Source organism: Tachypleus tridentatus, chromosome 2, assembly GCF_004210375.1.
Source record: "Tachypleus tridentatus isolate NWPU-2018 chromosome 2, ASM421037v1, whole genome shotgun sequence".
Lineage (NCBI taxonomy): Eukaryota > Metazoa > Arthropoda > Merostomata > Xiphosura > Limulidae > Tachypleus > Tachypleus tridentatus.
This window is the reverse complement of record NC_134826.1, coordinates 18,057,983-18,084,544: the sequence shown is the minus strand read 5'-3', so window position 1 is coordinate 18,084,544 and position 26,562 is coordinate 18,057,983. Positions and strand designations below refer to the sequence as shown.

At 34.2% G+C, this 26,562-nt stretch overlaps 1 protein-coding gene and 2 long non-coding RNA genes across 8 annotated transcripts in view; 2 read left to right on the top strand and 1 right to left on the bottom strand.

Annotated features, from left to right (window-relative positions):
• Positions 1–4,413, top strand: part of LOC143238941 (uncharacterized) — a 167,310-nt gene extending 162,897 nt beyond the window's left edge. For all 5 annotated transcript variants that reach the window (XR_013020856.1, XR_013020858.1, XR_013020850.1 and 2 more), the window contains one exon: positions 4,043–4,413. This is a non-coding gene — a long non-coding RNA (uncharacterized LOC143238941). The remainder of the gene's footprint in view (positions 1–4,042) is intronic.
• A 353-nt stretch (positions 4,414–4,766) lies between these two features.
• On the bottom strand, positions 4,767–25,415 carry LOC143238876 (uncharacterized). Of its 2 annotated transcripts, XM_076479486.1 has the most exons (3): positions 24,230–25,415; positions 10,433–10,498; positions 4,767–7,177 (listed from the first exon to the last, which is right to left on the bottom strand). In XM_076479486.1, exons 1-3 carry the CDS (start codon positions 24,687–24,689, stop codon positions 6,738–6,740), a joined length of 966 nt encoding a protein of 321 aa, XP_076335601.1. In that variant the 5' UTR covers positions 24,690–25,415; the 3' UTR covers positions 4,767–6,737. The 2 variants fall into 2 exon arrangements, with proteins under 2 accessions (XP_076335601.1, XP_076335612.1); XM_076479497.1 differs by lacking the exon at positions 10,433–10,498 and having other exon boundaries at positions 24,230–24,921.
• LOC143238957 (uncharacterized) overlaps positions 10,442–26,562 on the top strand; it is a 45,627-nt gene continuing 29,506 nt past the window's right edge. Inside the window, exon 1 of the long non-coding RNA XR_013020865.1 lies at positions 10,442–10,642. This is a non-coding gene — a long non-coding RNA (uncharacterized LOC143238957). The remainder of the gene's footprint in view (positions 10,643–26,562) is intronic.

Here is a 26,562-nt window from a genome sequence, read left to right as displayed (position 1 = left end):
AATGACAGTCAATTACATACATTGTTTCAGTAACATAACAGTTCGTATTAACGACAGTCAATTACATACATTGTTTCAGTAACATAACAGTTCGTATTAATGACAGTCAATTACATACATTGTTTCAGTAACATAACAGTTCGTATTAACGACAGTCAATTACATACATTGTTTCAGTAACATAACAGTTCGTATTAATGACAGTCAATTACATACATTGTTTCAGTAACATAACAGTTCGTATTAATGACAGTCAATTACATACATTGTTTCAGTAACATAACAGTTCGTATTAATGACAGTCAATTACATACATTGTTTCAGTAACATAACAGTTCGTATTAACGACAGTCAATTACATACATTGTTTCAGTAACATAACAGTTCGTATTAATGACAGTCAATTACATACATTGTTTCAGTAACATAACAGTTCGTATTAATGACAGTCAATTACATACATTGTTTCAGTAACATAACAGTTCGTATTAATGACAGTCAATTACATACATTGTTTCAGTAACATAACAGTTCGTATTAACGACAGTCAATTACATACATTGTTTCAGTAACATAACAGTTCGTATTAATGACAGTCAATTACATACATTGTTTTAGTAACATAACAGTTCGTATTAATGACAGTCAATTACATACATTGTTTCAGTAACATAACAGCTTGTATTAACGACAGTCAATTACATACATTGTTTCAGTAACATAACAGTTCGTATTAATGACAGTCAATTACATACATTGTTTCAGTAACATAACAGTTCGTATTAATGACAGTCAATTACATACATTGTTTCAGTAACATAACAGTTCGTATTAATGACAGTCAATTACATACATTGTTTCAGTAGCATAACAGTTCGTATTAATAAAAGTTAATTACATACATTGTTTTAGTAACATAACAGTTCGTATTAATGACAGTCAATTACATACAATGTTTCAGTAACATAATAGCTTGTATTAATGACAGTCAATTACATACATTGTTTCAGTAACATAACAGCTCGTATTAATGACAGTCAATTACATACATGTTTCAGTAACATAACAGCTCGTACTAATAAAAGTTAATTACATACATTGTCTTAGTAACATAACAGCTTGTATTAATGGCAGTCAATAATATACACTGTTTTAGTAACATAATAGCTTGTATTAATGGCAGTCAATAACATACACTGTTTCAGTAACATAATAGCTTGTATTAATGACAGTCAATTACATACATTGTTTCAGTAACATAACAGCTCGTATTAATGACAGTCAATTACAGACATTGTTTCAGTAACATAACAGCTCGTATTAATGACAGTCAATTACATACATGTTTCAGTAACATAACAGCTCGTACTAATAAAAGTTAATTACATACATTGTCTTAGTAACATAACAGCTTGTATTAATGGCAGTCAATAATATACACTGTTTCAGTAACATAATAGCTTGTATTAATGACAGTCAATAATATACACTGTCTTAGTAACATAACAGCTTGTATTAATGGCAGTCAATAATATACACTGTTTCAGTAACATAATAGCTTGTATTAATGACAGTAAATTATATATACTGTAAATTGTATGAACTGTATAAATGACAGTAAATTATATACACTGTAAATTATATATACTGTAAATTGTATGAACTGTACTAATGACAGTCAATAATATACACTGTCTCAGTAACATAATAGCTTGTGTTAATGACAGTAAATTATATATACTGTAAATTGTATGAACTGTATTAATGACAGTAAATTATATACACTGTCAATTGTATATACTGTAAATTATATATACTGTGGTAATGACAGTAAGTGATACACATTGTTTTTGTAACAGAAAATACAAATTTGTAATATAACCAGCGTAATCGTTTTCGTTTGATTAAAATAATCCTCAAAGATTTCATTGACAGACATGAACACTTCCGAGTTTTGTTCTGACATATTTTCTAATTTTTTGTATTTATGGAGTTGTTCAAAAAGTGAACTAAACTGAGAAAAAAAACAACCGTAAAAAACAATGTTTTGTTATTACAGCGAAACATAAAATCTTTAGTATTAGTTACAGCCGATTAGTATCGGTTACACCGTCACCAATGTAATGGTGATAGTAACTGTTTCACTAAAATTAATTGGTTGTAACTAATGGTATAAAATATCGTTTTTATATTCTTTTTACTATTAATATGGTAGCACACCGCGTCTGAAAAGAAATTATATTTAAGGAAACTATAATGTGTCTCAATTTCTTAAAACTCGTTTTACGCCTACATTTTCGTAATCTAATATTTATTGTTTGTTGTGTCGGTTTGGAAGTTAAAAAGCATTCGATTCATAAATTATTTTATATTTGTAAATTAGGCCCGGCATGGCCAGGTGGGTTAAGGCGTTCGACTCGCAATCTGAAGGTCGCGGGTTTGAATCCCCGTTGCACCAAACATGCTCGCCCTTTAAGCCTTGGGGGCGTTATAATGTGACGGCCAATCTCACTATTCGTTGGTAAAAGAGTGGCCCAAGAGTTGACGGTGGGTGGTGATGACTAGCTGCCTTCTTTCTAGTTTTACACCACTAAATTAGGGACGGCTAGCGCAGATAGCCCTCGAGTAGCTTTGTGTGAAATTAAAACAAAATTATAAATTGTAAAATACTGTGTCTAAAATTATCTCCCTCTCTCGGTGAATAGGCGGAAAGTTTTCCGGCATATAATATTAAGAACCTCTGTGAAGTATAGACAGAGATAGTCTGTTGCAAAGCTGTAATTTGTTATAATTCATGTTTGTGTATAACTTTATATTGTTGTTAATCTTCAAGTGCATGCGCCTTTTCCCGCTAACTCAGCGCCAAGTTCGAGAATTATAATGCTAAAAATTGGGTGTTAATACCCCGAGTGGATGGATAGAAGAGAGACAGCTCATTTTTGTGTTTTGTTTGAAGTTAACACAAAGAAATACAATGTACTCTGCCCACCACCAGTGAAATCCGTATTGTAGATTCGTAATGCGAGGCTTTGTGTTTAAAAACGAAAAAATAAACACATGTATATAAGCAGTAAAATGTTTAATGTTAGAACAGTGGACGGTGATAAAAATAGGGTATTGTAATGTATTACAATACATTGTATCCGTAAGACGACGACTTAGACACAAATTACGTAGATTAGGACGTATATATTTAAGTAGAGTTTTTTGTTTGTTTTGGAATTTCGCGCAAAGCTACACGAGGGCTATCTGCGCTAGCCGTCCTTAATTTAGCAGTGTAAGATTAGAAGGAAGTCAGCTAGTCATCACCACCCACCGCCAACTCCTAGGCTACTCTTTTATCTACGAATAGTGGGATTTACCGTCACATTATAACGTCCCCACGGCTGAAATGGCGAGCATGTTTGGTGCGATGGGGATTCGAACCCGTGACCCTCAAATTACGAGTTCAACGCCTTAACCCACGTGGCCATGTTAAGCAAAGAAAAATAACTCAATTTTAAAATACGTTACGATGTACAGATGTTTTGTTACAAGTTACATCAGAAGCTGAAACACGTGTTATATCACTTTGACATTTCAGAAATGTATCAAATGAATGTAGAAAATAACTAAAAATATGCACGTGCGATACAAATAGATTTTTTGTAACTTTTACAGTATTATTCCTTTGGTTTTAAATTATATATGCTGTTAATTTATATATATTTTTTATTTTAAGTAACTGTTTCAAACATCAAAGATATTTTTGTTCGGAGATTAAAATTTCTTTACCGTGTGTGCAATCAAAAGTTTAAACCACGCGAACTTCGATCGACTTTCAAAATTCAGAAGTTGGATATGTATTTTTTCATTGTTGAAACGTAATTTTGGACGAATGTCTTTAGTTTGACGTTTGTTCTTATTGTTTGTGACGCAATTTTGAAATTGAAGTTATAGTTCGAACAATAACTAGTTTTTTGTACTATTAATGTATTGGTTCATTATAATTATTATTTATAATTAATTGTCGATATTAATAGATATTAACTCTTTTTAACAGTTCTATAATGTTTCAAGGTGAAGAATCGATGGGCTGATCCAGTTGATATACTGAACAAGTGAGACGTTCATTAGTAAATCCTAGACGTATGCGACAAATGATTACATACATAATGCCATAGAATTTTTTTTAACAGTTTATAAATATATTTAAAGTTGTTTTCTTGATTTTTGAAAATGTCAGTTAATTAAGTTAATTCAGTTAATCATTATTTTTAACGAAATGTTCTTAAATTCCAGAACAATAAGTGCCTAAAATATGAATTTTATACAATTAACTGAGGGACATGTTCATTTATTTATGAGCGATGTGTTCACTGTTTTAAATGTTTGTCAGAAGTAGACAAATAAAAATATATATATTTCATATTTTATCGAGTTTAGATCTCAAACCTGTTGTTCTTTAGTGTTAACACTTCATTTATAAAATACATTTTGACAGTTTTCGTTCCAACAACATGTCTTACCAATATTATTTTTCGTCGGACATTTACTTTACTTTCTGGTTTATTGTTACACAATTGTTATAAACTAACACTTTGATTTATTCAGGAAAGTCTATTCTTCCAAGTAAATTTAAAATTGTTTATAGGCGTATTGCTATAAGCTTTTGAAAAAACAAACAAACAACAACTTGTAAGATTAAACATATTAGCGAATTAAAACTGAAACCACTGATTGGTGTACTTACTGCAAAGGATGCGAAATAAATGACAAAAAGTACATTTCTTACCTCCAAGGATTTTATTAACACCAAATACCTCCAATTTCATGAACTTATTGACTGGACTTTGATTTCCAGGAGCTCTAACACGATAAACAGTTCACACACACACAAAAAAAAACCAACAAAGTCACAAAGTTTAGCTGCCTCTGTACTGGTAATTAAATCGAGTGATGTTTTAAAAAATATAATTTTCTCAACATTTTAGAATAAGTGTAATTTGCTAGAGTTCTGTAAAGCAACAGTTCTAATACAAACAACATCGGAAAATTATCTCCAACGTCTTCATTTTAGCATGAACGGTGAAAACGTTGGGATACCGATATTCAGGCAATATCTTTTGTCAAACAAATCATTAGACAAATTAATTTGATCCGATAAAACTTTGAACTTCATAAAAAAAAACAAAAACTAACGAAACTAAGAGACGATTAACAGTTTCTTTTTAATAATTCTTACGAGAATTAACATCAGAATTACCACCACAGACACTTGTAGACCCAGAAAACACAACAAGTCAGGTAATTCTTTAAATATAATTATAGTCTAGAATAACAAACTTTCAAAGAAGTAATTACTAAAGATGAGTAATAACCGTAATTTATTGTTATGTGTTTCTGGTTATTTCAAAAACAAAAGAGATACTTAGTTTTAGAATGTGTGTCAATTCGTATAGAATAGTTAATAATGCTTTGTATGTACAATATTAAATGAAATAGTTAACCCTAAATATTAAATAAAAGGTTGATTTTTTTTTTGCACTTGTGATTCCTTTAAAACGAGATAAACATTCGTATCCTATGTCTGAGCAAACGTATTACATTTGCTTCTAACAATTAACAACTGCATTTTATAAAATAATGGGTTTAGGAATAATTCATACGCAATTTCAGTGAATTAAGCAGCTGTACCTTGTCCCATCAGTTGTTACTTAACTTACACACTGATCTGGTTTGCTTCACACAATGACAATTTCAGCGTCTAATTCTACAAACACAAAGATATTACGAAATACGAGATCTCAGACGATTCAACTCCAAAATACGAAAGAATTATTCTATATCTTGTCAGACAATTTACTCACGACATTGTTATTCTAATCTACGACACTGTAGGTTATACGAAGGGACTGTCACAACACAATAGACAGACATCTTAAGAACATAATCCACGGATACGATTTCTTCTCGGAGCAACAAGCAACTGTTCAAATTTAGGAAAGGTTATTGCCACGTTTTTACTTCCAAAAGTATCTCTTAAGTGAAGCTATACTGATCAGAAACGTCTTTAAACTGAACTCGGATCATAAGTGTGCATTAATCAATTTTCTTTTCTTCTCGTGTTTCGGTCATTTAAAACACGACATCAGAACATTCAATTTTCATGATTTTAAGCATGGCGTCACGCCAGTCTCAGTCGATTAACTGCAGACAGGATTATTTAAAAACAAACACACTTGTGGTTAAAAACAAAACAAACCCATAAAACTCTAAGAATATCATTATGTGTATCACGTACCTGACGATCAGATACTTTCAAACAAATTTCTAGTTGAAATAATATTTTTCCCCATAAGTTACGTATTTTGTTCATCAACCACCCCTTACATATGCAACAGCGCCACCTCTCTCTCTCTTGCACACATGCACACACACTCACGCACACACATACCCAATTAACGACGTGTAGATTCAAGTTTCTTTCCTTTTCCCGTATAATCTAATGATAAATATTGCGATAACAATACGATAGCTTGCACCAAAACAAAAAACAAACAAAAAAAACCCTTGTACGGGGGATAAGAAAACGAAAACAGGAAACTGAGTTGTACAATTGTTGGAAATACCTTTGCACAGAATCATTGTGGCGTTTCTAATAACAAAAATATACAATTGAACATATGGCATTTACAAGAATATCTAAAGAATTTTAATCTTTCACTTCCCCTCAGATCTGGGTAGAATGTACAGCACTATGGACTCGGGAATTCTGAGTCCGAATCCCCATTTACGAGGGAAGAGCTTGTGGCATTTGTACCCGACTTCTGTCTGGCGGTGCTCTGGGTTGGGGGAAATGCATCTGACTTGTTAGCTTCTTTCTTATCCACGTCTTCGTTTTTCTTCTGTGGCTGCTCGTCTTCGGATTTCTGGGCATCGTCTCGCTGTTTTAATTTTCCCTCCAGTCTCGCCTGCTCGTTGATTTCCTTGACAGCCCGAATTTCCTTCTTCAACTTCATCCTCCGGTTCTGGAACCAGATCTTGATTTGCCGTTCCGTAAGACAGAGGGCGTGTGCGATTTCTATTCTTCTTCGCCTTGTCAGGTAGTGGTTGAAATGGAACTCCTTCTCAAGTTCTAGAGTCTGAAAGCGGGTATAGGTCTGACGGCCTCTACGACGTGGACATCCGTTTGGACCTAAGTGAAAATAAAAAACCCAACAACAATAAAAGTCATTATGTGTTAAAATGAACAGAGAACATTACAGTTACATGGTATAAGATGGTACACCTGAAAATAGATTGAATTGAAATCGTAAAACATTTCTGGTTTAAGTAATAATTTTTTTTTAAAAGAACCATTCATACCGTTCTAACTTTTCCTAAATTTGATCAAGTCAGACACCGATGTAGTTTCGCTGCTGCTAAACATGCCACGAAAACTTAGGACCCGTTGAAGCAAAAACTATCTCACATTCGTCATTCGTGAGCACGCACTGACGCATATACAAAGATTCAAGTGTTTACTGGTAAGGCTATCAAGATAGAAACTTTCTGTGGAAGACAAGCAGGCATTATGAAGTGACCTTTATCGCTGCGAATACATCTAACAGAATCTGGTAGACACATGTTCGTCCCACACTTTTATCAAAGCTCGACAGGCCTGTAAACAGATTAAGTGTTTAATGGCATATTAAAAACATCGAATTACCCATCAAGAGTTCAGATGGGAGAAATAAACGTCAACACCAATTGCGTCGCCAACTTTTGTTGTTGTTTTTTATAAAACTGTTCTGGCAAACCACCTTTCTTTAGGCTGTCGAGATCTTAGCGTGTTGCATGACAAGTCGCGACCGTCAAGCTACTGTGAGTAAGCTATCAAACCGACTGACGTCGAGTTCTGTATTTTAATATCCATAACAGACCGACCTTGATGTCGGTAAGAAGGAGTCTTTAAGAGCGTATCGTATGATTGAATAATCCTTGTTGGGTCGCGAATAGATGACCTGTTCTCTCACTTTATTAACGTTTAACTTCTCTGATAAACCCGTTGACTTCTGTTAAATACAAACGATTTGCTGTTCGTTGTATACGAGATGAGACACCTCAAAATTAATTAATTAATTCCAACTGACATCTTACTGTCATGATATTACTGACAAATATATTTTATTCAAAACGTTTTCTGCAATGGGACGTTACTCAAGGAAGTCAAGCCCGGAGATTCTTGGCTTGTCTTTCATTCCATATTATAATAAAATAAACGACTTTGGCACAATGATACATTCTCACTAATGTAACATATGATTTCACTTGACTTATGAGAAACGACAGCCTATTAGCTACTTTGCCGTTTCTAAAAACATGTTTTCATCTCGAACTTTATAATATCCCACTTTCACAACTTGCTACATTTGTTAATGTTTAATTAATGTCTCTTTTTTTTCCTAATGTAACTCTGTATATTTTTCAAACAAACGTTAAAATTTTTGTCTTCATAAAATGCTTGTTTCAACACATCTGCGAAATATACTGTAATAAAGTAACTAATTCTGTAATAAAGTAACTAATTCTGTAATAGAGTAACTAATTCCTCGCGTAATAAGAGAAACTTAAAGAAAGAAGGCTAAAAACTGAACGTGTTACGATGTTTTGTTTTAAAAGTGTCATTTTCTAGAGAAATCAGGCTTTCTATAGTAGCTATACCGATAGGATTTGTTGGTTAGTTCTAGTTGAGCACAAAGCTACACAATGGGCCATCTGTGCTCTGTCCATCACAATATCGAAACCCGGTTTGTAGCGTTGTAATTCCGTAGGTGTGCTGCGGTGTTCCTGGACAACATCGATAAGAAACTGATCGAACTCGAAAAACAACAACGCCTAATTTTATTAAAACAGTAAATTAAGTTTAGATAGACACAAATAAAATTTGTATTTAATTAATAAATATTTATTTAAAGGGTTGTTACGAGATTTTATTTGAAAGCTTAGTGTGGACAAAACACAATTAAGACCTGTTTAATTTTACACTTTCAATAAGAAAAAAATTTTTTGTTCAGAGATGAGACACATCGGCCATTTTCTCTCTCTGTAAATTCAACGACATCTCTAGAATAAACGAGCGTGTGAATTTGAAACCACTGAAACATTTTCACACCAGGATTACAAAGTATACCTTGTCATAATGACACAAACCATGATTGAAAATACTTTGAAATATAAACACATTTTATAGTTGTGAGTACAGAATACCATAACCTTATTGAATATTTAAAGTGTATAACGTTTTCCTATCTTAATTAAGAAATTAATTGTCATCAACGGTTTGCATCGTCACTCTGTATAAGATTTTCCGTCTTAGTTAGGTAACGCTGTTATTGGAGGGTAAACCTCACGTGGTATTTTTAACTCTTAAAGTCTGAGTTTGACGAAGCTTTATTTTTGAGTCGAATGACTATTTTTGTGACCACACGTTCACACCTACCGACTCTCTTGATATTATCTTTGATCCTATAACCTAAATACACCTGGCTCAAAACTTAGAGAAATTGCGTCTGTCTGATTTTCAGTAACGCATTAGCTAAGCCTACTTTTTTGTTTTGTTTTTTCTTGTAACGTAGTAAAATAATTTTCTAGATTTAGCTCGCAGTGGAGGCTCTTTGTTAAACAGAAACATCCTAATTTTAAAGCTACAACGTTAAATTCCATCACCTACGCAACCTGTGACTCTGTGACTGATTTAGAAAGATGTGCAGGCATCAAAGGCCAGGAATCAAAACTTAGAGAAATTGCGTCTGTCTGATTTTCAGTGACGCATTAGCTAAGCCTACGTTTTGTTGTTGTTGTTTTTTTTCTTGTAAGGTAGTAAAATAATTTTCTAGATTTAGCTCGCAGTGTAGGCTCTCTGTTAAACAGAAACTTCCTAATTTCAAAGCTACAACGTTAAATTCCATCACCTACGCAACCTGTGACTCTGTGACTGATTTAGAAAGATGCGCAGGCATCAAAGGCCAGGAATCAAAACTTAGAGAAATTGCGTCTGTCTGATTTTCAGTGACGCATTAGCTAAGCCTACGTTTTGTTGTTGTTGTTTTTTTTCTTGTAAGGTAGTAAAATAATTTTCTAGATTTAGCTCGCAGTGTAGGCTCTCTGTTAAACAGAAACTTCCTAATTTTAAAGCTACAACGTTAAATTCCATCACCTACGCAACCTGTGACTCTGTGACTGATTTAGAAAGATGTGCAAGCATCAAAGGCCAGGAAGAAAAAAAGGTTCACACTCATTTGACATTCTGATGCAATTTATACTCTAACTAACACAGAGTGTTGCAAAAGCAGATAATTTAAGGATCTTTTAATAGCGGTTGTAAAATGCTCTCTGCTAGATTGTGGTTGGACAAGTCAGGTCACATGACACTTTTAAATGACAATGGATATTTTCTAGGAAAGCTGACCTTGCTCATCGTCTTGTTCTTGTAATGGTATTTGATTCTGTGTTAGAAGGTTGATCGGAAAATAACCTATACAAAAAAACAAACAAACAAACGAAGAGAGATTAATTTGTTTACATATAATAATAAGAAGACAATTCAACAGTTTTTCTTAAGTGAGTGAATGATCCTACATCGAGGAGAAAGCAGGATGACAAACTGCTATCTTTAAAGGTATGGACTAGTTCTCTTTTCATACTATTATTATACTTAGTCACTTTAATATTTGTAAATATAGGTGAATTGGTTTTGTTTTTGTTTTTTTTTTGTTTTCAAATATTGTGCGTCGTGTTTATTTCGTTTTGTAGTCCCTATGAACACAAAAAGCAACTTATATAAAACAATAAAAATAATTTTGTGTATATATGTATATATATTATTTTTAGTATAATATGTTACTATATTAAAGTACTGCTTAAAGCTTTACTGGTTGGAAGTATGTTCAAGATAGGTAAACCACGTTCACTTACTACATGTATACGTTCACATACAAATTAAACAGCTTACTTGTTAAGTAATCAAGCAACTTTTGCGATGGCTAACACAGATGCATTTTGACAACAAGGTTACTTTAAAAGTAGCTACTCTTAAGATCGTGTTTCCACTTAGCTTGTAAGTATTTATGTATATTAAAGTCTGTACAGCTCTGATACCATTAAAGCAAATTTGTCTTCATATACAGGTGTACTTTCTGGTGCAGGTTGACGTATCACAGATACGTACACCTATAAATAATATGTGTACATCATAACCTCCTCTGCATGTAACAGGGCGGGATATTTCAAGGTGTTTTGTATCAGCTGGACGTTTTACATAAATTATTTACACACCAACGAACACCTTTGCAGTACGGACTCGTTGACTTTTCACTTGAATATTTTTCGACCCAGATGTACAAATCGTGAAACATATTTATGTCTTTCTTTTTTTATCTATATATCTACCAAATATACATCTACTGCTCTTTGTACCACTGTGACGCTATAAACAATGTTGTCGAACAATAAGACTTTCCATTCCATTGAAGAAGATTTAGAAACAAAATGTTTGTTGAATCTTGCATAAAAATTACTGCCACCCGTCCCTAATTCTGAAGGGCTTGACTAGAGAAAAGTAGGGTTGTGAATACCACCCACCGCCGATTCTTGAACTACTCTTTTACCAACGAATAGTGGGACTGGTCGTCACATTATATGTACCCCATGACTTGCCAGTTCAGTAACCTAACCGCCATGCCACCAGATTAAGCACGTTAGAATTTTTACATGACTAGTTTCAGGTCATAGCTTGTACGTACAAGGTATAAGAAGCTTTATTTTGTTTGGTTCTTTTAATTTCACGCAAAGTTACACGAGAGCTATCTGCACTAGCCGTCCTTCGGTTAACAGTGTAAAACTAGAGAGAAGGCAACTAGTCAACACCACCCACTGCCACAACTCTTGGGCTACTCATTTACTAACGAACAGTGAGATTTACCGTCACATTATAATGATCCCATGTCTGAAAGGGCGAGGATGTTTGGTGTGACAGAGGCTCGAACATGCGACCCTCAGGTTGCGAGTCGAGCGCCCTAACCACCTGGTCATGCAGGGTTCCAGAGATTCAGAGTTTAGCCAGCAGTCAGTATGTTCAGCACTACTTGTTTAACAACTTTACTCGTTATTAGTGGAACTGAGATGTAAGTTACAGTTTACAATCAAGATACAAGGATAAACCAGATGCTATTAACTAGTGGCTGTAAATGTTGGCGCCATCTTTTCCAATATGTCCTTCTGTATAATTTAAAGGCTCATATATATATATATAAAGAGAGAGAAAGAGACAGAATTAGGTAAACACACATACAGATCTAATTGTGTTTTTTCAATACAAAACTGAGAAGTTCTTCCATTATCAAATCCAATTTTTTTGGGTATTTATAATACATCAGCGTTTAGTAAAATGAATCAAATTTTATTGGGATGATAAAAAAATTTGAGATCGGAAAATGCAACTGAATCGATAAGACCATGAGAAGAATGTTCATGTTCGAGAGTCTGAATCGATAAGACCATGAGAAGAATGTTCATGTTCGAGAGTCTGAATCGATAAGACCATGAGAAGAATGTTCATGTTCGAGAGTCTGAATCGATAAGACCATGAGAAGAATGTTCATGTTCGAGAGTCTGAATCGATAAGACCATGAGAAGAATGTTCATGTTCGAGAGTTTGAATCGATAAGATCATGAGAAGAATGTTCATGTTCGAGAGTCTGAATCGATAAGACCATGAGAAGAATGTTCATGTTCGAGAGTCTGAATCGATAAGACCATGAGAAGAATGTTCATGTTCGAGAGTCTAAATCGATAAGACTATGAGTAGAATGTTCATGTTCGAGAGTCTGAATCGATAAGACCATGAGAAGAATGTTCATGTTCGAGAGTTTGAATCGATAAGACCATGAGAAGAATGTTCATGTTCGAGAGTCTGAATCGATAAGACCATGAGAAGAATGTTCATGTTCGAGAGTCTAAATCGATAAGACCATGAGAAGAATGTTCATGTTCGAGAGTCCCAACAGTTTCCATAGAAACAGAACGATCGTGGGAACTCTACACTCGGATCAGCTTTCAGCAAATTTATTTACTATAAGTAATTCAATAGGAAAACGCTTAGAATATCTAATATACTTTCGATACACGTATTTTTATTTTACAACCTCTGACCTCGCTTTTGCCAATAGAAACAAACAATAAAGAATCGTTTTTATGGCACTATTATTTCCTTGTTTCTTTTTATTTTATTTTCAAACTTGCTGAGTTTTTAAGTGATTTTTCTCGACCGAAAATAGTGCGTACTCGATGAAACTGATACATTGGTAAACGTGAGTTTATTTTCATTTGCACCTTTCGAAGGCGCTCGGGTTATACTGTTTTTGAACCGACGTGTTTTTCTAACATCATGTTTATTTTCATCGTCAGTCTTAGACGTTTGCTTAATCAAAATAAAAAGAGGATATGGAATTATCCTCACGTGAAATATTATACCTTAACAAACTAATATCTAATTACTCTTTCGTGACAAAACAACCACAACCATGAGACGCTGCAATAACCACCGTTATATGTGTTATCTAGTTTCTGTGTACTGACACCCCTGAAATTTCCTTGTGCTGAGAACGTTAACACTAAATCAACTACTTGAATATGTAGTGTTCAAGCCTTAACCTCATTTAAGCAAACTCAGTACACGTACATGTTGTTTGTACTGTAATTATTCACAAACTTTCCTACCCCCAGTCGTGATTACTACATCGAATTGTTGTGCATTAAGAGGAAATAACGTTGTCCAAAATTCCTGCGTAGGTCTAATCAACGGTGATGTGGAAGTAAAACTTACCTAAGGCTTAGCATGTTATATAGTGTTTTTGCTGGTTGCGATTTATCTTCTCCAGCGGTTATAACTTTAGAATCAATGAAGATCTGTTTGTTTTTGTGTGATAAATGTGTTAGCCTGGTTGGAAGTAAACTCCATCTTAAAAGCCATTATTACAACCTCAATGACTCAAACTGCTTTGCTAAAGCAGAGAAATATCTTTAGATAATGGTTACTGTTCAGAAAACACTTCTCGTAAATGTTAAAAATAATAAAATTTTATAACAAAATGCATGCCATTGTTTCCAAAAAACAGATGGCTCTCGAATAGCTTTGCGCGAAATTCAACCAACAAATAAATCGTAAAAGTAGCAACACACACAAGACGTACGCTAATTGTTTTTGTTTTTTTTATGTTAGCTACATTATGCATCCTCTCACCTTAATGTCCCCCCAAGGGGTTCGGCTGTAAGTTTAGGGGTTTACAACACAGTGATTCCCCATTATTTATTTTTGCGCTAGAACGAAACACAGTTTGTTTGTTTTGAATATCTCGCAAAGCTACACGATGGCTGTCTGCGCTAGCCATCCATAATTTAGCAGTGTAAGACTAGAAGGAAGGTAGCTAGTAATCACCACCCACCGCCAACTCTTGGGCTACTCTTTTACCAACGAATAGTGGGATTGACCGTCGAACCCGCGACCCTCGGATTACGAGTGGAACGCTTTAACACGCTTGGCCGGGCCACGAAACACAGACATATGCTAATTAATCTAGATCTAATTAATAAATAAAGCGTTTTTAATGGTTTATCAAACTGAACTTAAGATATTTTAATTTGGAATTTACTATTCAGTTATCTCGTCTCTTTTTTGTTTCGTAATTATTTCGCATCAAACTATTCGTTGAATACAACGAAACTGACCATCTTGGCTGGTTGGCCATAGAACAGGCTTAAAAAAATGCCATTTCATATCTTTAATGGCTGTAAAGAGTGAAGTGCTGATTAAATACAATAATTTACCACTTGATTTAATTGGCCATTTATTATACGATTTTATTAAGTTAAATGTAATTCGCTGTTAAGATAAAGACAGGTCTTACTTGCAAGGAAGACAATTGGTTTATTTTGAATATCGCGCAAACCCACATGCGCAAAAGATTTCAACTATAGCATACGTCTAGTTCACGAGCTTCTGCGGTCAATAAAAATTTCAAACGAAAGTTATTTCTCAAGGAAGGGCTGAACCTAAAACCAAGGTTTTTTATCACTGGCGGACTAAACCTTAAGCTATAGTTTTTACTTACGGAAGGACTGAAACTTAAACTATAGATTTTACTTACGGAAGGACTAGACCTGAAACCAACAGTTCTATCTTACAGAAATACTAATGCACTAATAGCGGTTCGTATTGAATTACACGTGAAGCTACACAACGGTTATCAGCGCTAATAGTTTCTAATCTAGAAGATATACTAAAGGCAAGGCAGTAAGTCAACACCTCCCATCGCCAACGCTTGCGTTACTCATTTGTGGAATTGACCGTTATATAATAACGCCTCCACGTCTGAAAGGTTGAACATCCTCGGTGTGACGGGGACTCGAAGCGGCGACCCGCTGATTGCGAGTCGAAGGCCCCAGCCGCCAGGACACGCTAGGCCGGAGAAAAAAGAAAAAAATTAAGTTACGTTGAAATCAATTTATTTCATTGCTAGCGCTAGGCCTTTTAGAAGATTTTATTTGCCAGTTGTCAAGCGATGTTCCTCACATTGAAGAAAGTTCGAGTTCTGGAAATACGATTACACTGAGCTTTAGCTGATCAAATGGTTGAATCTTTTGCGCTTTATGTATTATTTATTTTTTGTGCTTGCAAACTCCTGTAGGAAATAAAGATTAACTGAATTTCCAACTAATCTTTCATGATCTAGTTGGGTCTTTAGAGCTCGTTTCGTTTTTTTTTATTTGTTCTATCGTTTTCACTCATATCACGTTCTCACTAGTGAGACTCACAAATATATATATATATATTGTATTTATTCACTGAATATTGTGGCCCAGCATGACCAGGTGGGTTTAGGAACTCGAATCGTAATACGAGGATCACGGGTTCGAATCCCCGTCGCATCAAACATGCTCGCCCTTTCAGTCGTAGGGGCGTTATAATGTGTCGGTCAATCCTACTATTCGGTGGTAAAAGAGCAGCTCACGAGTTGGCGGTGGGTGGTGATGACTCGCTGCTTTCCCTCTAATCTTACACTGCTAAATTAGGGACGGCTAGCGCAGATAGCCCTTGTGTAGCTTTGCGCGAAATTTCAAAAAAACAAAAAACAAACATTGCCAGTAAAAGAAAAACAAGCTATTATAAATGGAAGTAAGAAAGAGTTTTGTTAGAAACGGTATGTCCTAAAACAAAATAAGGAAATATATCAGTTCGCGGCTTGTTCTAAGTCTTCTTTCCTTTTCAGTTTTTATCTTATAACGTCAGAGTTACCTTTATAAAGGTAAAACGTGAAATATTTCGCTAAACAAAGGTTAATATAATTAAATTTTCAGTAGTGATTTAAACTGCTGTTTTTCGTAGCGCTGGAAGTGACTGTTAAATTCGCGTGCGACTTGTTTCTTTAGTACTCTAGAGACACCTGCATTATTAAATATAATTACCTACTTTACCATTTTACAGATAGACCGACAACCCTTTCAGTTTACAATACTTCCTTCTTACCATAGCCGATTGCGATTGTAGGATTTAAATACTTTAGACTCCTAACGGCCCAGCATGGCTGGGTGGTTATGGCGTTCGGCCCGCAATGTGAGGGTCGCGGGTTCGAATCCCCGTCACATCAAACATGCTCGCCCTTTCAGCCGTGGGGTTGTTATAATGTGACAGTCAATACCTCTATTCGTTGGCAAAAGAGTCGCCGAAGAGTTGGCGGTGGGCGGTGATGACTAGCTGTCTTCCCTCCAGCCTTACACTGCTAAATTAGGGAGAGCTAGATAGCCCTCGAGTAGCTTTGCGCGAAATTCAAAACAAACCAACTCCTAACTTTTACGATTTAACCCAATATTTCTTCAGCACAGTTTAAATTCATCAATTGGATTTTAAAGTAAGTTTGTTTGTGTTTTGAATTTCGCGCAAAGCTACATGAGGGCTATTTGTCTCTAATATTGCAGTGTAAGACAAAAAGGAAGGCAGCTAGTCATCACCATCCACCACGAACTTCTGAGCTACTCTTTTGCCAACGAATAATTGGATTGACCGTACTATATAACGCTCCCACGGCTGAAAGAGCGAGTATATTTGGTCTGAGAGTCGCGATTCGAACTCACGACCTTCAGATTATTAAAGTAAGTTCGCTGCCAAAAGCATATTTCTTTTTATCCCCTCGGTTTGTACCTTTTGCAATGATAACTGGAGCATTCTGGACAAATGTGATAATGTTTATAAATACAGGATTGTTTAATTTCTATATCCAATCAAATAACAACTGTTTCTTTCTTTCGGTGTTTCGCGCGTCATTTAAGAATGGGCGATCCTGCTCTGGTATGAAATATTTGACACATCACAACCAAAATTTGACACATATAATCCGGTTTACATTTGAAGATGGTATTAGAGTATGAGATAATAACTATTAGTAATCCGGTATACATTTGAAAATAATAATGGAGTATGGATAGAAATGATTAGTAATCCGGTTCACATTTGAAGATAATAATGAATTATGGATAAAAATGATTAGTAATTCGGTTTACATTTGAAAATAATAATGGAGTATGGATAGAAATGATTAGTAATCCGGTTCACATTTGAAGATAATAATGAATTATGGATAAAAATGATTAGTAATTCGGTTTACTTTTGAAGATAATAATGGAGTATGGATAGAAATTATTATTAATCCGGTTTACATTTGAAGATAATAATGGATTATGGATAGAAATTACTAGTAATCTAATTTACATTTGAAGATAATAGTGGATTATGGATAGAAATGATTAGTAATCCGGGTCACATTTGAAGACAATAGTGGATTATGGATAAAAATTGTTAGTAATCCGGTTCACATTTGAAGATAATAGTGGATTATGGATAAAAATTGTTAGTAATCCGGTTCATATTTGAAGATAATAATGGACTATGGATAAAAATGGTTAGTAATCCGGTTCATATTTGAAGATAATAATGGATTATGGATAGAAATAGTTAGTAATCCGGTTCACATTTGAAGATAATAATGGATTATGGATAAAAATGGTTAGTAATCCGGTTCATATTTGAAGATAATAATGGACTATGGATAAAAATAGTTAGTAATCCGGTTCATATTTGAAGATAATAATGGATTATGGATAGAAATAGTTAGTAATCCGGTTCATATTTGAAGATAATAATGGACTATGGATAGAAATGATTAGTAATCCGGTTTACTTTTTTCGCTAATGTTTATTTATGCCTCCATTGTTCGTTCGCAAGACCCTCACGAGCCAAGAAAAATCTCGCACAATTCCCGTGTTCACTACATTTCAAGGTCGTGTCTACGTCAGAATGAGTGCAAAAGAGGCAACATTTCATGAGGCCACCTTTACATAAATAACGTCGTAGTTCGCATTCATGGTGTGCTCCCAATGAAATACCTTGAAATACAGAGGCCCCTTTGCTCACCCATGTCCCAGTAATGCTTTAAAGTTCCCGAGGCCGTTTACTCGCCCATGTTTTGGAATTCCACTGTTAGAGTCGACTGGATCTTCCATATATACCCTCAAAAGAAAAACTAAAACAATGGTGAAAATTCCATATGTGCACTCAATAGATATACTAAAACATTGGTGACACTTCAGTGTGTGTCCTCATGAGACAAATTTAAACAATGCTGAGACAAGTTCCACTAAAACAGACTGGTTAGTTTGAGCTCTGAGTTCAAATACATGCTCAAATCTTGAAACATTTACGACAGTAGTTGTTACTTGCAACACTAACAATACTGAATCAGAAGTTGTCATACTAACACTCTAACAGTACTGAATTAGGTGTTGTCATGTTCATATTTTAACAATATTGAATCAGAAGTTGTCATGTTAACATCTTAACAGTACTGAATTACAAGTTGTGATGTTAACATTCTAACAATACTGAATCAGAAGTTTTCATGCTCACATTCTAACATTACTGAATTAGGAGTTGTCATGTTCATATTTTAACAATATTGAATCAGAAGTTGTCATGTTAACATCCTAACAGTACTGAATTACAAGTTCTCATGTTAACATTCTAACAATACTGAATCAGAAGTTTTCATGCTCACATTCTAACATTACTGAATTAGGAGTTGTCATGTTCATATTTTAACAATATTGAATCAGAAGTTGTCATGTTAACATCCTAACAGTACTGAATTACAAGTTGTCATGTTAACATCCTAACAGGAATGATCTTTGAAACTTTAATTCAGGTGTTTATATGAAATTCCTATTCGTGTGGCTTAAGCTTCAAACTAGCAATAAGTTTTGTCTATTCAACAATATGAAACGTTCTGCTTTGAGTGAATTAATGTGATACAATCATTACTCGTGGTAGTAAACTTTAATTACAAATAACTTCCCGTATTACCTTAGCTGCACACAGTGAAATTCTTATATCCTTGGTGCAAAGAAGGAAAATCAATATTTTGTAACATGGTTGACTCAGCACGATTCTCGCCCTGAGAAAAAAAACAACTTTTAATAGAAGAAGGAGAAATGTATTTCATAAATTACTCTGAAGTGCTCCGAGATCTAAGAGTACTGGAAGATAAAAAAAACGGATATATTTGCTACATAATGGTTATTTATTTCAGGCATTCTACAGTGAGAAAACCTCTAAAGTATTTCTTACCGGTATAACTTGGGACAATAACTGTAATTGAAATGTGTCCAAGCTCATAAGTTTGGTACAACACGTGTTACTTTGTAAAGAAAAACAAGAAAAGACTAACTGATATTAGGCTAAGAACAAGGACCGGCATGGCCAGGGGGTTAGGGTGCTCGACTCGTAATTCGCGGGTTCGAATCACTGTCACACCAAACAAACTCGGTCTTTCACATGGGCGTTGTAATGTTGTGATCAATCCGACTATTCGTTGGTAAACGAGTAGCCCAAGAGTTGGCTGTGGGGAGTGATGACTAGCTTCCTTTCATCTAGTCTTACACTGCTAAATTAGGGACGGCTAGCGCAGATAGCCCTCGAGTAGCTTTGCGAGAAATTGGAAAACAAACAAACCGAAGAACTACTTGCCAAAAAGGTTTGTCACATGAGTCTTGTGAACGTATCTGCCTGTCGATGTTATAGAATTTTTGATAAAGTAATGTTAAAAGTGTGTTTGACATGTATACGTATTTCAGTTGAGAGTTAAACTATCATTCATTAATGTGAAATAACTTATTAAAAGGAATAACCAATTTATTGTTAATATCGTCAAAAATACATAGTGTGTGTGTGTAGTTAGCTTTTCCTAAAGTACAAAGCTATACAGTGGACCGTCACTACGTTTCTCACACCTTGGGTATCGAAATACGACTTTTAGCCTATGACTTGTCCTCTGCCACTAGGGGGCTTGTTTGTTGGATCAGCGTTTTTTATATTGCAGTAAAATAGAACTGTAGAATTGATATAACATACTCATGATCAACAGCTGCTGTATGTGAAATAAACAGGTGCATTAATTAGATGTATATTATATAAATAATATCTGATTGCCAAGAATGGATGGTGAATCACCATTAGCTGGTGATGGTCGTGTACGTAAGTTATTCTTACAATAGTTCAGTAAGGGAATACATGGTTGTGTAATGTAAGGTAATAATAATTTAACAATGTGTTCTATGAGTAACATGTAGTTACATTAGTTTGTCTATTTCCCACATCCAACAAGAAGAAAACACTATTTTTCGTTGTAAACATTTCCACAGTCCTAAAGGCAAAACAATATATCTTATTAAAGCAGCCGGGAGATTCAAGCGAAACGTTTTCCTATATATGAACAAAAACGTATTTTCTTATGTGCTGTGTTATATAAAGTTATATTATATTGTTATTTAAACAAACAACAACAAACAATCTATTAAGTGTATATTGTCGGCCCGGCATGGCTAGGTTGTTTAAGGCGTTTGTAATCCGAGGGTCGCGGGTTCGAATCCCGATCGCACCAAACATGCTCGCCCTTTTAGCCGTGGGGGCATTATAATGTGACGGTCAATCCCACTATTCATTGGTAAAAGAGTAGTTCAAAAGTTGACGGTGGGTGGTTATTATTAGCTGCCTTCCCTCTAGTCTTACACTGCTAAATTAGAAACGGCTAGCACAGATAGTCCTCGAGTAGCTTTGTGCGAAATTACAAACAAACAAACAAGTATGTATTGCATTGTTAACGAGAAAGACCGTTACATTGAACATTCCTACTGAAGCTATCCTAACAATAAATATGAATATAGATTTCTGGAACATGTTTACGCATGTTAAGTTTCATTAATTTCACTCAAACAGTTCGCGATTAACCAACTGAAACATAAGTCACCACTTTAACTTCAATATCTGCGAAATTCATAATGTTTGTCTCAGTGAAAGAAGCGCACTCTAGATGGTGGAATATATTGTTAAATCTAATGAAAAAGAATATCAATACTTAGGAAAATAAACAGTGTAAACAAAAGAAATACAGATCCATATAAAACGACGTTCCACGATTGCTTATCCCTTTTAACTGAGATTTTGAAATATCTCTTGTGAGATGTATCACATTGGAAATTACATTATGAAACTATCCAAGTAGCTCATATAAATCTCTCTTCCTTGTTGGTGTCAGTACAGTGGCTTCTTCTATCTTCCTTCGCTATTAAAAAATGAAATCATAGGCATTTATTTATTTTTTCATGTAGAAAAAACCAAATGTTTCTTTTTTTAATCATGTTTCCCAGCATATTGCTTGTGGGAGTCTTAAATACAGAAATTAGTGTTTTGTGATTCGTAATAAACTGTACGCAAAAACATATTAAAGCACTCATATGTTCTGGTGTTTATGCATATTGGGCGAAAATATTTTTGTGACTAAATAGAAATATGACTGTATTTATATTATATAAAACTCAGTATATAATTGTGAATCAATATATATATATATGCAGAAATGTCACGAAAAGGGTTTTTGTGTTATCACTTAGATAAAGGAAACTTGTATTTACTGTAAGTAAAATAAGAAATCTAAAACTGTTCATTTCACGAATAGATCAAATAACAGCAAGCCTATTCTCTATATTTTTACCATAATATAATCCAGGTACGACGAAAGTCAAACGAGGTTAATCTTCGTTTAAAACATGAACACACGACTTTTTTTTAAAATAATTTCCTTGACATTTTCGTCAGTATAACACAATTAATTATACTGTGAGAAATAAACTGGAATTATTAAATTTACTCTGCAAACTTATGTATATATATATTTCTCATAATTAACTTCAATAACAAATAACTTTTTCTAACTAAGTAGTTTGTCAGCTTCTATATAACAGTATCTATATTTTTGTAGTCATAGGAAATTACAGAATGAACTTATGATTTCCAATTTCCCATTTCCATACCTTTGATTTAATTATTATAAGGTCGATCTCACATTTATTGGTTTGAGTCTTTCAATAGTAAAACGTTTACTGTTTTATTCTGTCATACTTGTTTTATTACACATTTTATGCGGATATATCATAGGGAAAATAGATTAAATTCAGAAATGATATATATACAGTATGATACGTATGATATACACTAGTATACGTTTTGGTAATTGTAGATATAATCCATTGAAATATCACAATTCTTTTGTTACTAATTAACTTTATTGTGTAACTACCCCTTTATGTATTATGCCTTTAATTGAAAGTTGTGTCGTAAAATATGCATAATGCTCAATGTCAAATCATATTCTACAATAAATTATACTTTATTATGCTTATAATAAATTACGTTTCTTTCAACTTTTCGTGGTAAAGCATATTCATCATATTCTATAATATAATATAATATAATATTCTATAATATTCGGTCATAATTTTCGTTCCATAATCTTTTGTAACATAACGCCATCCAAGGATTTTCGTAGCCGCTGACTTTCATATCACATTCATAAATACGGTGTGTAAAATTGTGTTCTATAGTTCCATAAAAATATTTTATTACTTTCTGTAATGAAACATATAGAGTCATATTTTTTATAAAACTTAGTTTGAAGATATGTAATTTACTATTCTATAAAATACTAAAACATGTTCCAACTTTTTAAAGAAATCACGTTTTGCAATGATGAAATGCGTTTCTTAACTTTTTTGTACCAGAACTTTTTGTGATATAAAATGTGCAAATGCATTAGTGTTAACATTTCAGTCTTAATATAACAAAATTATCGTTTTTAACCAGTAAACTTTCGGATGAGTGCCAGGTAGATATGTGCTGCGTTATTTAGTAAGAGCATGCCACGAGTTTATATATATATTTATAACCCAATTCACGGTAAGGCACATTCAAAAGTTGAACCCCTTCGTAGTTAAAATAGTACTGCGTGTCTCTAAGATAGTATTTTCGTGCTAGCTGATTAACAACAACAACAAAAAGTTGAAAATAGTGCTTCCAGTGAGTTACGAATCAAAACTCTGTTTTTCCAGAGCATTGTTTTAAAATCGTGCACAATATTTACGTTATCTGAATGCGAAGTATTTCAGACGGTTAAAATTAGTTCAAATTTACTCCTCAGAAATACGAAAGTTAAGAATTAGTTATGATGTAGGCTACAGTAGTATTAGTTGTGATGTAAGGTAAGTAGGCAGTGTACGACAAGTTATTAGTAGCCTAACTGTTAATGGTTATATTGTATTTCGATAACTGGAGAGAAAAAAGCACTTCGTATCGCATATTTAATTTGAGTAAAACAGAAGCAACAAATTAAATACTGGATTATTATAACGTTTGCTAGACTTACCAGCAACTAAAACTCAAATATTTACGAAAATTAATTTTCTACTTTATATAAAACTGAACTCTTATTAACTATACAGAATTATAACCACTGTTTTATGGTTTTATTCGATTAAACGTGAGTACGCTTAAAAATGGTGGAAATTATATATTTTTAACTAACATACAAAATCGTGTTTACTTAATTCCAGAAATTAGAGAATTTCTTCAAAAGTTAATAGCCACACACACACTCACCTAATGCGTTTTTATATTACACGTGAAATCACAGAAAACGGCTAAGCCTAATGGAAGCCATTTTGTCTAAGATATTAGACAAAATGTCGAGTTGATTGTTGGAATAGAGCAGAAATGTATAGTGAATACATTTTCTATGCGTTTCAAGAAGTACTGAAAAGGTATGCTTACCAGCTAGCGACATCCAAGGATAGCGATGGATATCTGGAATCGGATCGGGTCGCATACCGAGTTGAGAACACGATGATAAGGGTGAGGCGAGGTTATGGTTTGCGGGGTGCGGGAAGAACTGAGTCGGAGCCATCATTGTTGAAGCCGCTGCGGCCCCCCCTGAAACAGCCACAGCTGCGGCTGCAGCCGCACAGTTTTGTAAGTTGAAGGGGTAACCTGCAACGGCTGTATCCATGGGATTGTTCTGGGCGTTCGAATAACGACATGATTTAGCAATATCAGCATTGGATGTGTAATATAAATTTCCATTTACTGGCACCGAGGACTGTGGGGACAGGGAAACGTAAGGGTACATTCTGTGTTGTGTGTGGCCATAGCTGGCCAAAGCTGACGACCCTGCTACCCCGGTATCAGCTGAGTACTTGCCCCCAAGGACGCTGTCCATAAAATTTGAACTCATTTTATATCATATTTCTAACAAAACTTCAAAAGACTAGCTTTACACCTCGTATATGGCTTCTCCTCGTAATGACCACTGCACACCAGCTTCTGGAACCGCGTAAACATGGCACGCCAATCGCAGGCCCCAGGGCCTTCGTCAGCCAATGACTCGTCGCTTCCGCTCAGAATAGATTATCATCGCTGGAGGATTTTTTTTTTCTTTCTGTAAAAGACAACTTCGGTTTTTTTTTTTTAATGAAGTAAATACCTTTTTTGTCGTAACTATTTTGTTTTGTTTTAACACAAAGAAAGATTCGCTAGGGGTGTCAACAATTATGCGCTCAAATTTTGTGAATACTGAACAGTATGTCCCAGAAACCCAGGTTTCACGAATAAATGACGCTACCTGGTCTGTACTCGTAAATAATCCGATTAATACACAGTCTAACAAAATAATTTTAAAATACAACAACCAATATATGACATCTAAATATATTTCCAGTGATAGAGTGATACTGTACCCCACTGGGAGAACGTTAAGTTTACAGATTTACAATGCTAAAATCGGGGGTTCGATTCCCATCGGTTAACACAGCGGATAGCCTGCTGTGGTTTTGCTACAAGAAAACACGCACAAACACAAAGAATGTTGCTTTAATAAAAGACTGTTTGCGTTTTTGTTTGTCAAAGAAGGACACGTACGTGCAAGTAAACCGTGTAATCCTTAATAAACAGAGCTTAAATTAGTGATTTCTCTCCTAGCAAACGCTGCGTTACGCTCTACCGGCTGTGTACATAACGTGTTCATGTAAATTCTGATTTCCATCAGTAAACTGTAGCTTATCACATAATGCGTGTCACACATCACATGAACAAGGCCACTTTTTTTTTTCTCGCCATCTTTAACATTCAACTACCAAAGTAATTGAGGCATGTTTTAACGAAATCTGATTTACAACTACACCAGCCCTACTTGCGCTTCAGATCGACGGATGCAAAAGAAAACATTTTCACCAACACGCACAGCCATGCTGAAGCGACATCTGGTGAACTATTCGTTCTACAAAGACCAACAACCACGCGCAGCTGAAAAGTTGCAAAGGAGTGTTGTTTCGTAGAGAAAATACAACAACTTCAGTGATTTTAAAACACTGCAAGAAGTTTCCCATGTAACCTTAAGTCAAACTTTACTCTCATAAATACACAGGAATGTGTAATTTAATTTAAAACACTGCAAGGAGTTTCCCATGTAACCTTAAGTCAAACTTTACTCTCATAAATACACAGGAATGTGTAATTTAATTTAAATAATTATATAATAACAATTGTAAAATAACGACTTCAGTAGGAACTTGTGAAGCAAGACCGATAATATTCTAGTGTAATAATATCTACTTTGATAAAGCACATACATATATATAAAACGTATAAGACAACATATCTTACTCTTATTTTAATGTTTATTTTAACATTTAATATTATGGATAGTGGAATATTTGTTGAAGTCTTACTGTGGGCCAAACAAAACTCGTTTTACTATTGACAGTAATAACCTGTAAAACGTTTCTATTTTTATTAGTACAAGGCAAAACTAACTAAAACTATGTTTTTTGAACTACCGAACACAACTAAAAAGAGCTAACTCTAAACCTACAGATGAGTTAGGTTTTCGTAAAATATAATTAATAAATAATAAGTTTATCTTCATAAATTATTTGGATTATTTAAAAAGAAAATAATTCAAAGCACTAGGGAAGAAAATATTTTCTATTTATTTAACGACAATTCATACAAAGCATTGTTTAATTAATGCAAGAGATAAATATTTTACGAAATCTAAAAACAGATTTAAAAAATGGAAAGTATAAATATTCCCAATCATAAAAAAACAT